At 33.5% G+C, this 15,519-nt stretch overlaps 1 protein-coding gene across 13 annotated transcripts in view; it reads right to left on the bottom strand.

The window, feature by feature from the left end:
• The window catches only part of TRDN (triadin), a 387,867-nt gene that overhangs the window by 14,078 nt on the left and 358,270 nt on the right, over positions 1-15,519 (bottom strand). For 9 of the 13 annotated variants that reach the window (XM_070496108.1, XM_070496106.1, XM_070496103.1 and 6 more), the window contains 3 exons: positions 15,406-15,441; positions 14,567-14,611; positions 12,054-12,077 (listed from right to left, as the gene is read on the bottom strand). In XM_070496108.1, the coding sequence (XP_070352209.1) occupies positions 12,054-12,077; positions 14,567-14,611; positions 15,406-15,441 (105 nt within the window). Of the gene's footprint in view, positions 1-12,053; positions 12,078-14,566; positions 14,612-15,405; positions 15,442-15,519 lie in introns of those variants that run through there. The other 4 variants (XM_070496111.1, XM_070496109.1, XR_011497621.1 and 1 more) reach the window with 3 other exon arrangements.

Below are 15,519 nucleotides of genomic sequence, written 5' to 3' on the forward strand. Positions count from 1 at the left end.
TAAAGACTGGACATCCAGTGGCAATCAGAGGACTTCTCTTTGAGATTTGCTGGGGGTAGAAGGATAGATGAAAGAAGAGAGTAAGACAAGAAGGTCAGCTGTAAACTTATACAGACAATAGGTGAAGTTGGGAGTTAAAAACGTGGGACCAGAGCTGAGAAGGTAGGTTAAGCTTCAGAACAAATTTGGGGTCTTATCCACAAAGAGGTAGAGAGCAAAGTTGGATGACCCCATGGAGAAAGAGTGCAGAAGAGTAGGAAAGAGAGCTGAGGATGGAAGAACTCAACCTTTGGAAAAAAGCAACAGAAGCTCAATACTGGGAAAATAGAGTCAGACTGAAAAAATAAAAGTCTGATATTATAAAAGCCAAGAGAGGAAAACATTTCAAAAAGGATGGGAGACCAAGAATATCGAATGCATAAGAGAGGTTGGAAAGCAGGTGAAGTGAGCTTTGTAATCTGGAGGTCTATGTTCAGCTTTAAGTGAGCTATCTGAGGAGAGTATCAGGTGTAATACTCAGGTTGCATGGAGCAAAAGCCTGAAGAGGTGGTGAAGAATTGATGGGAGACATTTCAGAAACATGGTTGTAAATGAAGTCAGAGCAAAAGTACAACAACTTTGGAAGCAGAAAGGGTAAGGGAAATTTTACACGAGGGAATAGTCTGAAGATATTTGTAGCCAGAGGGAGGTGGATCTCTTAGAGTGAGAACTAATGATGCATGATTGAGGGAGCAAGGATCAGGGGAGGCAGGAAGGGATGGAGACAAGGAGGAACTTGGAGTGAGAAATCTTGGGAGAAGCAATGCTTCTTTGCGTGAACATGGGAGGGTAGTGATGGGTAAAATAATGGGAAAGATTAAAAGAGATTGTAATTTGGAGAGAAGGAAAATTTTAAAGAATCCACACTGATGGCACAGACTGTTGATTTTATTTTTCTTATTTTAAAGATAAAATTTTTCTGTGCAATGCCCAATCTTCTCTACATACTCTTAGCAAACATGATAAATAAATAAAAACTACCTAAATAATGCATGTGTGTGTGCCAGCAGATACTGCAGCTTTATTTCTACTAACAGTCTATTCTGATTTGCGCAGTTTCAAAAAAACACTCATAGGTAAACATCTGGGATCCTTAGGCACAGATACGAGAGGAACAGCATGGATTTTTGTATTCTTCCTCACTCATCTTACTTTATCTAATTCACTGCATCACATTGTGTTTGCAGAAATACCAAAAGCTCCAAATTATGTTCTCAAATGATTTGCAGGATTATGGGTAAATAGTTTGATGGAATATTACATTCTAACAGTTTACATGCTTTTCAAGAAATCCTGAGAATCCATGGTAGTTCAAAGCAACAGGTGACAGCCAGTTTATTTTAGCTCTCAGTGTGAAAGGCTCCTTCTGTATATGCTATTATTTAAAATGATCATGAGCTTTAAAGAAGATTAACTGCTACACTGAGCGATATCCACAGATTTTTGCAATTGACCCCAGGGAGTAATAATGTATGCAAAGATAGTTCACATTTGGAATTTTGCACACAGTGAAGCCAAGGGTCTTCAATAAACGTGTGCAATCCTTTCTGAGTATCTGTCCTGTCACTCTGAGGATAAGACACAACTGTCTTGAGGGCAATGTCAGAACAACTTAACATCACCAATAAATGAATGAGGCCACGTTGCTGGTTCCCGAAGACTAATAATGAACAGTGACAAACATGTCACGAAATGTGCCTTACACACAGACTTTCTCAGGAATCTAGCAAAGGGAGTGATCGGAGGGGATGAGCACAGCAGCTGGTACCTATTTAGAAGGCTTCAGCCAAAAGTAATTGCTCATTTTTTTTTCTCCTGAAACGAAATCTCTAAGAGTTAATCACCCTTGTTCTAAAAAAAAAATGGGATTATTTTAAATCCACTCAAAACCAAGTGAGATGTTCTTTTTTATTTTATTTCATTGTTTTATGCATTTTGACACAAAAGCTTAAGAAGCAAAACCTATCCTTCTCTGGGGAAGTAACCCATTGTCATGCCATAGCCAGCATCATCACCATCATTATCATCATCATCCTCATAGAGTCCAATTAATAACGACTTGCTGTGCACCAACAACTTATACACTGTACTATTTTATCTTACTTAATCTGCCCAAAATTTCAATGAGTTAATATTATTATTATAATTCACATTTTTAAAATAAGGGTACTGAGCAATGAGATGTTGAGCAATTTACCCAAGCTTTTAAGTCAGACTGGAACCCAGTCCATTGGAAGCCAGTTTCCCTGTTATCAGCCAAATCCTATGATGCCTTTTGTATTTCTACCATGAATTTGATGCTAATTTGCTTTTAGCAAAAACTATGTTGCTGTTAGTATCCATCAAAAATCCATTCCAGAAAGGTATCTCTAACAAAAAAAAAGTCAATTGTTTCATAAAATCACAAATTTTATATAGATAGATAGATATTTCCTGAAACAAGATTTAATCTACACATTGCAACTTTCAAAGGTTTGGGCCTGTATGTATTAACTGAGGATGGTTTTGTTCCAAAGCAGCTTAAATTTAGAATTCTCTGATTAAGGACTGTCTAAATTTTTAACAAATTTAGTTTTATGCAATTGCCTGGAACTACGACATCAGATATTGAACTTTTTAATATAGAAAAGTAAGAAATGAACCTTGGTTAAAACAAGATTTGTGAGTGACATTAACAACAACTATTGGACGCTAATGCTTCCGATTGAATGATAGACAGCAACAACTGTGGAATCACATCTTTTGTTGCAGTGCTGGGTTCAGAGGAGGTAAAGGAAATCTCCAAGCAGAATCTTCCCTCCTTCCGTGGGAGGGAACAAAAGAACCCTGCTGATATATGAAAGGTGCGGTCACCCTGAGGACAAGTGATTATATTAAAACTGGAACTCAAAAACTAAGTGTGCACGGAGTCAAGTGGGAGTGCAGAGACTGAGATCCCTTGTTAGTCAGGGATGGTGAGATGAAAATATAACTGTCCCAGGGGATTCTGAGAACATAGCAACAACAAAGTATTTAAATCTCCTCCAAATCCCCCCATAAAAACAGATAGCCAGCAAAACCCATGGACAATATTTATAACAAAATGAAATGAACTTTAAAATGCATGTGGGTTGAGATAAATGAATAGTCAAAAACCCACAATGTATCAGTTGTTTGTCAAAGAGGAAGCAGAGGGAAGCAATGGGGAGCCTGAGAGACCTGGAAATAGAGAACCCCAAACAACCAATAGATATTTTGTGGAAAGTGAGTCAGGATAGCTTGAAATCATCTGCTGAAACTGTGATGGACTTTGCCCAGTCCAATAGCAGGTGAGCATATAGGGCTCGCCATGAGGTCTGAGTGCTGGTGCTGTCAGGTACCTTATGACCTCAGGAAACTGATGAACCTGGGCTGGCTCCCAGGACAGGACCCCTAGGAGTGGAATAAAAGTTTAGCAGGACAGGGACAGCAGAGACAAAGAAAGATAAGATCAGATCAAAGTGAGGGAAAGAAAAAAATATGAGCTCACACTCAAAGTTCCAAACATGGAAAAAAAAAAAAAAAAGCCATCATGAGTGAGTGAAGAAACAACAAACAACAAATTTAGCCCAGTGGCCATAGTGGTTAAGTTTGCATGCTCTGCTTTTTTGGCCTGGGATTCGCAGATTCAGATCCCAGGCATGCACCTACACACTGCTCATCAAAACCGTACTGTGGTGGCATCCCATATACACAGCAGAGAAAGATTGGCACAGATGTAGTTCAGGCCAATCTTCCTCAAAAAAAACCAAAGTACTGCAGATATTGAAATTTTCATTCACAAACTAACATATATATGAAATGTTTTAAGAAATAAAATATAAATTAATAAATAAGGACAAGCAACAGGAGGTTATAAAAATAAGCAATAAAATTTGAAAAATAACTATTATAACAAATAAATCACGTCAAACTCATTGGATGAGTTAAATATTATATAGAGGTGAAGAGATAATTAGTGAATCTATGTTAAAACTGATCAAATTACACTAAATACAGCATAGAAAAACAAGGAGATGAAAAATTTGAAAGACACATTGAGAGAAAAAAGAATGTGCATATCTACCCTATTCCTAATCAGCAGAAGAAAAGAATGAAGAAGAGACAATATTTGAAGAAATAATGGCTATGAATCTCCCAAACTAGTCATGGAAAAAAATGAATCATTGTCTCCTGGAAGCATTTCACGGTGAAAAGCAGCTCTTACTCCAATAAACTGTAGAGAAACTGCAGTAGATCAAAGGCAAAGAGAAAATATTTAAAGAAGCCAGAGAGAAAAGATAGATCATGTAGGAAGAATGACAATTCAACTGATAACAGAATTTCCCACCTCAATGGAGGAAGAGAAAACAATGCAGTGGAATAATACAGTGAAAGTTCTCAAAGTTCTTAACTGGTGACATAAGTTATGTGCCTAGCAAAAGGCTTTCAGGATTGAGGATGATTTAAAGACATTGTCAGATAAATAAAAACTGAGAACGTTTTCCTTCAATAGGTCCTTGCTCAAGGCACTTCTAAAGAAGGTGCTGCTGGACGTATGATGGCAAAACACAGATGCCAAAGAAATGGAAAGCAATGAAACTGGTAAACACGTAGGTAAAGATAGATACAAATTGATTGAAAAAACTAATACTAATAAAGCTGACATTCAGATATTGTTAAAGGTTAGAACTAAAAATATTGAACAAAATTAGCATATAAATCAGAATTAGATTTGAGGAAATTTAACTGTTTTAACATCCTTCTCTTGTTTAGAAGATGGTATTTTAAGGTAATTTTATTCTTTGTTAAGTGTGCATAGTAAAATGTCAAGGGTAAGCACTAAAGTAACAGAAACAGTGTGTACTCTTTCCAGACCAATAGACGTTCAAAAATAGAATAATAAAAACACACTTAAAAGGGAAAAGCTCTCAATTTATAAAAGACAACAAAGAATCTAAAGAAGCATTGAGAGAATATGAGAAAAATAAAGCAACAAGTAAGATGGTAAGAACTAAATCTAAAATACTAATAATCACAACAAATGTAAGTAGTCTAAATTCATTAGATTAAAAGTAAAGGTCATTGTACTGGATAAAGTAAAAAACTTATTTTAACTTTATTTACTAAAGATAGATCTAAAACATAATGCCATGTAAAGGCATAAAGTAAAGGTTTATTACAAAAATATGATAAAATACTGGCCAAAAGAAGTCTGGGATAATTATAATAATATCAGACATACTACATTTGAAAAAATTATTCTACGGAATATATAAATTATTATATAAACTTAAATGTTCAAATGTTCACCAGAAAGATGCAATTAATCTAAACTTGTATAGAACTTATAAAACAACACCTAATATAAAAATTGATAAAACTACAAGGATAAGCTGATAATTTTCCATCATAGTAGGAGATTTAAATATAGTTTATTCAATTATTGATACTTCAAATATTAAAAAAATTAATGAAGATACAGAAGGCTCAAAGTGCATAAACACAATTAAGCTTCACTCAGTGGATATAGAATCATTCTTTCAACCACTAGAATACGCACATATTCTCAATGATAGTAAATATGGAATATTTACTACAACAAATAATATAAATAAATAAAAACAACATATTTCACAGATTAGAACATTTTCTCTGACCATAGGTTTGGAAATTTAAAAATAAGTTCTAAAATTTCCATGTAATACACTAGTTAAAGAATTAATTATAATGGAATTAAGCAATACTTAAAACTGAATGGCAATGAAAATACTATGTATAAAAGCTAGTGGGATGCTGTTGAAGAACACTTAAAGGAAAATTTATTGCCATATGTATATGTTAGTAAAGTAGAAAGGGTAAAGATTAATAAAATAAGCATACATATTAAGATGTGTAAAAATGAATGCAGAAAAATCTTAAATAAATCAAAAGTAAAGCAAATATCCATCAATAGAATAGATTGAAGTATGTATATTCACATATTAATATATTACACAGCAGTGAAACTGAATGAACACACAAAACGACTGATGAATCTGAGAAGCATAACACATTAGATGAAAAATCTCAAAATATGTCCTACAACATGACATATATATTTGAAAGAGGAAGATGTGATAAGATTAGGAAAAAAATCGGGGCTGGCCCAGTGGCATAGCGGTTAAGTTCCCAGTTCTGCCTCTTGGCGGCCCAGGGTTCACCGGCTCGGATCCTATGTGCGGACACGGCACCGCTTGGCACATCATGCTGTGGTAGGCGGCCCACATATAAAGAGGAGGAAGATGGGCACAGATGTTAGCTCAGGGCCAGGCTTCCCCAGCAAAAAGAGGAGGACTGACAGTAGTTAGCTCAGGGCTAATCTTCCTCAAAAAAAAAAAATTAGAAAAAAATCAAGAGAATTATAAAAGTAAAATTCAGTGTATTAGTTACCACTGATAGGAATCAAGCGATGGGATGGGGAGAGTCTAAATGTAGAAACTTCATTATTTAGTATCTAGTTTTTAGACATATACTTCATATGCTATTTTGTTTATATCAGATATCAAATAATAAAGTACTTTTAAAGAACAAAAACATGGAATAATTTGTGTTTGTGGAGAAGAAAAAGAAATTCAAATTTCTAACATTAATTTGTACACAAAGAAAAATCATAGAAAAGAATAATCATCTCTCTTGCTAAATCTTTATTTCCTGAGGAATTATTTTAGAAATTGGAAGGTCCGTTTTTTTCTCTTTCTGTTTTTAAGCATATAATCACTCTCCCTGGTTTAAACAATGAAAAAGACAATCATAAAAATAATTACATATTTAAAGCCATGGAGATGGCTTTTTTTAAAAGGTCAAACAATTTTAATGGATACTGGGGAGAGATTTAATAGTCATTTAAATTTCTGAAATTTAGTTTATTTTAGGGGGAACATTTTTATCAAATTTTAGACAAATAAATTAGTATATGACTGGCATGAATAACACCATTCAAACTCTTTCTCTAAAGTTAGCGAATAATGTTTTAAAACTTCTTGCATAACTGCATCTGAATCAGACTATGAGGTTTTCTTGTGCGGTCTAGAAATGTGACTGGCATATGTTGTGTACCAACAAAATTGCTTCACTTATTTAGAAGTTAAGGTGTTGATACAGCACCATTAATTAATTGTATATTATTTTTTATTAGCAACTTGATTAATCTGAGATAACATAAATAATTTGATTTAGACGAATTAAATTTTAGGTGACTATTATATTGGATTTGATTACTTTAGAAAAGATCACTAATTTGTCTCAGAAAGAGAATTATAGATAATATCAACTTAAAGGAAAGCATACTCTTTCTGTGTTTGAGAACTTAGGAAGATTTGTTCTTTTTGGCCATTACATTATCATTTCATAATTCACTGACTCATTAGTAGTCCCAAGATTGTCTGAAAAAGTGAAATAGTCTTTCAAATTGAAATATATACTTATTGGGAAATTCTGGTTTTCAGAAATTCTTGAAAATTTTCAATGCAGGGATATATAATCAATAAAAATAGGTTATGCTTCTATTAATGACAAATAGTATAATTTAGTTATGTTTAGTTATATTCTTTTAAAAGAGTTCTTAACCTAAGACATACCAAACATGTATAGTAAGAAAAAGACTATGAACCTTTATATCCATAGAATCCTTATTTAATTTTATCTTATGCTTATTTAAATTTTCAGACAAATTTTCACACAAAAAATTCAGACAAATTAGGTAGCCTAATTCTGATATCTAAAATATCCATCATACTTTAATATTTATGCAAACTACTTATTAATTCATATTTATACTAGAAGAAAAAATACAGAACCAAAAAATGAATGAGCATTTTAAAAGTTAGAGGGCTTTAAAAAACAAATCACAAATGTAAGCTATAAAGGAAGTTGGAAAATGGAAATCCTCGCTAATCGTCTCCTAGACTTGTTTGAAGTTTCATTAAAAAGTAATTAACTTCCATAAAAGATTAAACTTTATCAGTATGGACTTAAAAAGTTAAATAATTCCTTATCTTTTATATCAAAATTAGATCTCAGAGACTTCATAATGATCTTAAACTTCTCCATGCAGATAATTTGAATGAGGTGCTAATGGCAAAATGCTCACTATTCACGATCAGAGAAAAATGTTACAGAAAATGATACCAAAGTTAAGTCCCCAAATAGAATTATCTCAAGAGATGTTCTTGCTACATTACTCTTTTTAAAATATTCATTTTGAGGAGCAAGCCAACCTAACTTTACTTAAATGTTGACTACCAGACAATAAAAGCAAAAGAACTGTGAAGTCCTATAAAAATCTGTTCCCTTGATACCCAGTGGCCATTGTCATGAACATATTGTCAGTGTCTCAGCTATGTCAATACAGCAGCTCCTCTAGGTATAAGCCTTCCCTTGGCACCATTTGCTTTTTAATAACGTATTTTCTCCTTCCTTTGTTTTATCTCATGTTTTACTTTTGGGCAAGTTCCTGGCCATGATGTTTTAAGATGTACAGGCTTTTATTTTTTTTCAGAGAAAAATTTTTCAGAAGTCTTAAAATACCAATATCAGGAAGAAATGATTGCTCTATTTAAAACTCAAGAATGTGTTTATTTTGCTTTTCATTCTTAAGGTACTAGATATTAAATATAATACAATCTAATACCCCTTGTCTTCCACCAAACTTCATAGAAAACAAACTATTCATTATATATTACCATATCTACAAAGAAAAAATACACACAATGAAAATCAGGTGAATATTTAGAAATTATCTAAACCTTAAAAAAATGCACTCACAAAAACAAGCACTGATTAAACTATAGCTGTCTGTGAGTCATGGAAAATTTGATTTTGCAATGTTATTTTCACTAATGTAATAGACAGATGTGAGTGTATTGCTGATTCTTATCAGCATCTTTTTTATCCCTGTAATAAAACCCCAGATATTTGAGAATCCAGTTCACTGGGATGGTTTCAATCATCTCAATCAGAGTGAGCTGCGAAAACTCAGGAAGTGATACCACTCTTCTCTTTTAAATCAGTCTTTTTCCATGTGTTAACATTCCCCCTATCAAACAAAAAGGACAATCTCTGCATCCGGCACCAAAGCAGAAATAATGGCCTGTCAGAGGTTGAGAACTTGGTCCTCTCTAGAGGACAAGAGAGGCAGGCACTAGAGCAGAGTTAGAGGATATGAGTAGAAGGGAGAAAGGACCTCAAAGCAGGAGCTATTTCATGAACCTCCTTTAGCAAAAGACAAATAAGTGAGTGAAAAATAAATAGGAAGTCTGACCAAAAGAAAAAGACATGTACATAATGTTAAAAAGAGGGTTCAGGAAAAGAACGATGGTTCTTTAGTTTAAATTATCTTTAGCATGTTCTGTTTGATAAATATCTGAGGCAATTTTTGATGGTTGCCTCTAAAAAAGCATGATAAAAAATGTAATTTAGAGAATATAAACTTCATATACTCAGAAACCAACTTATTAAAATATATCATTCCATGTTGTCCCTGGACATTTATTTTGAATGATCCATAAGAAAAAATATATCTTTTTCCTCATATATTTCTCTTTTCAGTTACTACTCTTACTACTTGTGCTACTACTCTTCCTGTGTGGTTAGGCTTCTCAACAATTACTTCACACTTTACTCCCTCAAGAAAGTAAACCATAGCTTTCTTGGCCAGTTGAGTCTAAATCCTTTGGCCTACAGGTTCTCTACCTCACAGTTTCACCTACGTGTTCTTACCTCCCACTGCTTTCTAACACCTTCCCTCAACTCCAGCCAACTCTTCTTTTGATTGGCTCTAAACTATGCTTTCTTAGTCATCCAGTGAGAAATAATAGAGAATATATGTTTTAGTATATTCCAGAATCCTAGCACAGAGCTCCTAAATCCCTTGGGATTTCCTAAGTGATAGGAGAGTCTTTTGTTCTAATGAGGCATTACTTAGTAGACTCCTGGATGGGAGTTGGTCATCAGAAAGACCAAGCCACGATTAGAAGCTTGGCACTTTCAGCCACATCTCTGATCCTTCAGAATTTTCAGGAAAGGGAGAGGGGCTGGAGACTGAGTTAATGATTGATCATGCCTACGTGATGAAGCCTCCATAAAAATCCCAAAAGTATGTAGTTCAAGGAACTTCTGGGTGGTGAACGCATCTACATGCCAGGAAAGTGGTGCATCCCAACTCCACAGGGATAGAAGCCCCTGTGCTTGGGGTCCTTCTGGATTTCACCCTATGTGTCTTTTCATTTGGCTGTTCTTCTGGATCCTTTATCATATTCTTTATCATATAATAAACTGCTAAACATAAGTGTGTCCTTGAGTTCTTTGAGCTGTTCTAACAAATAATTGAATCCAAGGGAAGGGCTCATGAGAACCTCTGATTTATAGCCAAGTCAGACAGAAGTTATGAGTAAGCTGGGGACCTACTACTTGTGATTGGCATCTACGGTGGGGGGCAGGCTCGTGGGACTGAGCCCTGTAACCTCAGGTATCTGCCATAACTCCGGTTAGTGTCAGAATCAAATTGAATTGTGGGACATCCAGATGGTGTCACAGAGAATTGCTTCATGTGGACAAAAACCCACACATCTGGTGTGAGAAGTATTGCGAGTGAGGTAGTAGTGTGAGAATAAAGGAGAAACACACGGAAGAAGTGAGTTTTTCCTTTACACCTACTTCTATTTTTTTCCACTTTTCCAGTCTTAATCATTCTTCAAGGTACAAATTCTGGAATTACCTCCTTCACTAAGTCTGCCCTGACTACCTTTGGCTGTAGGAGAAGGGTGTGGATTGGGTTAGTTTCAGAGGGCTTTCCTGAAGATCAACTCTAAGTTTTGCCCTTGCATCAGAGAGAAAACTCTGTACCCTTGTAATTATTTCTTTTTTAAAAAAATTCTTAATGCAAATCCATGTGGAGTTCTATTGCTTGCAGTCAAAGAACTTTGAATGAGATGCGTGGCAAGCGCCACATTTAGTGATTATCTTTCATTGTCTTCATTACTTGTCATGTGTTGGGTACAGTGGAAGTACTCAATAAATACTGAGACTGGCTCTGTCCAATGCAGTAGCCACTAACCACATGGGGCTTTGGGGAACTGAAATGAGCCTAGTACAAATTGAGATGTGCTCTAAGCATAAAATATACACACGACTTCAAAGCCTCAATTGAAAAAATAATGTAAACCATCAATATATTTCTATATTAATTATATATTGAAATAATATTTGTATGTATAGAGTTAAATAATAGTATTATAATTATTTTCACTTGATTCTTTTTATTTTTTTAGTGTGTCTACTAGAAAATTTAAAATTACATGTGTGGCTCAGGTGACATTGCATTAGACAGTACTGAGTTTAAATGATTTGTTTTTCTTTAAATCTGGAAACATGGAAAGGAAAATTGCTGTTTCCAAGAATTTTAGGGACTTAAAGCAAAATGTACAGTTGTATCCTGTATATTTAGAATTTCTATCTCTACCTAAAGCTTGACCTTTCAGAGAGTGTTTTCTGAGACCTTTGTCTGTTTATGCTTTACGAGGATAGATCCATTCCTAACTATGTTATTCTTCTCAGATATACGATTATATTGAAGTTAACGAACAGTGGAAAACAACAGCAAATAAAACATCTTTGCTCTACCGTATGTGCTCTAAAGAAAGTTTTAAATATTGAGAGTTTAAGGCAGAAACAAGATCATTTTATTTCATTCTACTTCAATCACTGAAAAAACATATTTGAATGCAAATCACTTTGATCATCAGGTTTGAGAACATGATAAGGCATTTTTGTGACAAGTTATCATTTCAAATGATGTAGTTTTGTTTTTTAAGTTTCAACATAAGCAAGATTAAAAGTTAACAAATTCCTGTCAGAGGGTTTGGTATGAAATAACTCAACCTCTAAACACATTAAAAATATAAATATTTTATGAATTTTAGCTTGAAATTCATACTATGTGCCAAAGAGAACTTATCATTAACACAAGCGGTACTTACTTGGTACTCTTGCATGTTTTTCTTCTAAAAGAAAGAAAACAAGTTTTGCTTAACTCAGATAAGATGCAAAGAAATTATACATCAATGGACTATATAAAAGTATCTATCTTTTGACTTTCTTCCTTATTCTTTAAGAGTTAATGAAGCAATGTAGCTCTCTATTGCCTGAGAACAAGGGTCTTTGAATATCTTAATCGCTTTTATGTGGGATAACAAAACCAGCTATTAATCATTGCAGGTGTCACAACATATTTATGAGTTTTAAACACTCTTACACAAATCAGGATCTTTGCTAAATTGTTTTGGTTCAACTATAATCATACCCAACCTGAGTAAAAACTACGTTGTATGATGCAATTAATCTAAATATTTGCTTTAAAGTTTCCAAATTCCATAAAATATATTATTGAGAATTATTTTCCTTTCAAAGATGAATAAAGACAAAAAACCAATTAGACTGTAAAATATCAATCTTAAAAAGCAACAGGCAAAATCAGCTCAATTTTTCATAGTCATTATTTATTAGTTTCAATGAGAGGTTATAATTCTTCAAAGTAATATGTTTTTCCATGAAACTATATGTGTGTAGGACAAAGATATAAAGTGACATGATTGTCTCAAATACTATAGCAGACATTCTAACTTTTTGAAAAGGAAGAGGTTTTGTAACACCTATATTGTACCAAATAGTCTAATTAAAAGGGTTAGGATTGAAAACATAATTTGTTTAATCAATCTGCATTACATGATTTACTTTGGGACTTGTAGAGTTTGTAATATAAACCTACGAATTACAAATTTGCAAAAATTAGGTTAATGCTAATAGAAAGGTTTTTTTTAAACATTTTCACTTGGGACACATTTTTTAATGATATTACAGCAACACACCTCATGTACAAAAATTCAAAACAAATAAAATCATTCAGACAAATACTTCAGTAAGGCTAATGTGTTATTATTTTTCCTTTAAAAATACTAGCATTGGCTGAAAAGATGGGAACTTAGAAAGGAATAGAATAAACATTTATTGAGATGCAACAAACTACCTGTTGAACGAAGGAATGAATATGTCTGTACTCTCAACTAGCTCAGGGTTGGACTTGTGCTTTCATATAGAATAAATTTTCCCTACTGTGTATTCATAATATGACGATCTTAGAAACTCTGAAGTCACAGAATGGGGTAAGAAGAGAACAGCCATCCAATGTCTGAATCCCTCGTCCAACCCTCTAGCCATAGCTCTAATAGACCACTCACTTGGGGACAAAGTGGGGTACATTTTATCTTTGGGCTGCTCTGATTGATAGAAACCTTTCTCTTATATTTGCCACAGTGTGATACGATAGTAAAATTTGATTGAGTGGGCTTAACTAAGTCTTTGGAGCCATAGTGACTTGGAGCCAATTCCTGTCTCTACCATGTAAAGACTCTGAGATGTTAGACTTCCCTTCACTCCAACTACTTCATCCCTAAACTGACCATGATAGTTAGTGTTGTACTAAGGATTAAATGAACTAATAATAAGAAAAGATATACCTACTCTAAGTAATTGGTTTCTTCTCATTCTTCTGATTATCTTAAAAGATATTAAGCAATATTTTGGAGAAAGTTCTACTATAAAAACTGTGCTCCTATGTCTTTCTACAAATCTGGTTTCCTCTCTTGTTGTAAATATTACTCCTTAGTATTACAGATAATTATACGTCTAAATTACTAATAATTATATGTCTAGATACATTCCGCCATTTCAGTTATACAGACCACAATGAGCAGGAAGAGGAAACCAGTGAAAAACAAGAATCCACCCCACACACTGCAGATCTTTGTATTTACTATGAATGAAAATACTTGCTCAATTATGACATGTTTACTTAGCACCCTAGAATTTAAAGTATTTATATTCTGTTACATTTTGAATTAATTGAGTTTGCCTAAAATTACATCACCCAGACTGCATAATTCATTTATAGCCTTATGGTTCTGTGATAATCACCATCACCAACATAGGTCATTCTCATTTTAGGTACAGAACATTGACCTACCAGGTGCATGCTGGCATTTCCTCTTTACCAGTTACTTTGTGTCTAAGCTGAATTAATGTAGAGGACCATTTATAAATAATAAAACATAAATTTATGATATTAACTGTATTTTATGTAGACAGACAAAATAAAATCTCAGTTCTATCGGTTTTTACTACTACATCCTTTTTGACTAAACTCATGCTATGAAAGTGTTTGTAATAAAGAAATTTGTCTTCTGGAGTGTACTAGAATATTTATTGAGTGTTTATGTTGTTAATAGTTTTGATTTCTCCACATTTCCTGGTTTTCCACTCAAATGTAAGCTTCCTGCTAGATTTGCTACCTGTCCATTTCCTCTGCTATTAGCAGAAGTGTATCCTTGGTAGACTTCTTGCTTTAAAAAAATTATTGCTAATATTTAAGTGCCAACATAATTCAGACAGCTCGATATCAATATAGCATTTGGATATTTACAAAGCTCAAGATTACCTTTTGTCACATTGTGTGAGTGAAGCCTTTCTTTTCTTGCTGGGACTGTTTATCAAGAAAATATATATTAAGATATGAACTTTTCAAGCAAACTTCAGAAAAATTTTGGCTCAGTTCAACTCAGTTTTTTTAAATCACCCTGAGAAAATATCTACAACTCAGCTAAAGCTGAGTTTAGCAACATGGGAATAATTTAAATATCGTAGATGTTTTCTCAGGGTCATTAAAAAAAAAAACTCTTCTACTAACAGCTAACAAAAATAAATGTTAGCAGTAGAGATTGTTTTGTTTGTATAAACAGAGATATAACATGAATGCAACAATTACAAAGTATTTAAATTAATTAGAATCCATGGACAATGCGTCATTCCAATTCACCGAATTTGGGAATTAACCAGGAAAAGTGTCTTCTTTTGTTACTAACAATCTTTTTGATATGTCTAAGAATGCTTTCTTCCCAATCTAATAGAATATTTCTTTGATGATTATGGCCTTTGTAAGTTTTTCAGATAACTACATTGAAAATCAATGATTATCATATTATATGGTGTAGTTTACTAAATAAATAAAACCAAAGTTAAGAAAAAAGCAACATTGTGATGCAGCTTCTAACTTGTTGCTCACCAATGGCACAACACATGGATGCATACTTGCAGGTACTAGCCTGCCATCCATTGCTCCTTTGATATTATCACCTATCCACCAATTAGTCACATTTCTTCTTTTAATAGACCAGCACTCATCATGTACATAAATAAAAGTTTTATTTTAAAATGACATAAATAAATATTGACTGAAAATATTTTTGGCTTCAAGGCTTTTCAATACTAAAAAATTACCTTTTTCTTCTTTAAGATGTTTCATTTCTGCTTTTTCTATAGAGAAAAAATGGCAATTAGAGTCATGTATCGTATTTATTCAGAAGTCTTACTAAGGTTTGGAATTACACTTTG

The sequence above is a fragment of the Equus asinus genome, chromosome 24 (assembly GCF_041296235.1).
Source record: "Equus asinus isolate D_3611 breed Donkey chromosome 24, EquAss-T2T_v2, whole genome shotgun sequence".
Classification (NCBI taxonomy): Eukaryota; Metazoa; Chordata; class Mammalia; order Perissodactyla; family Equidae; genus Equus; species Equus asinus.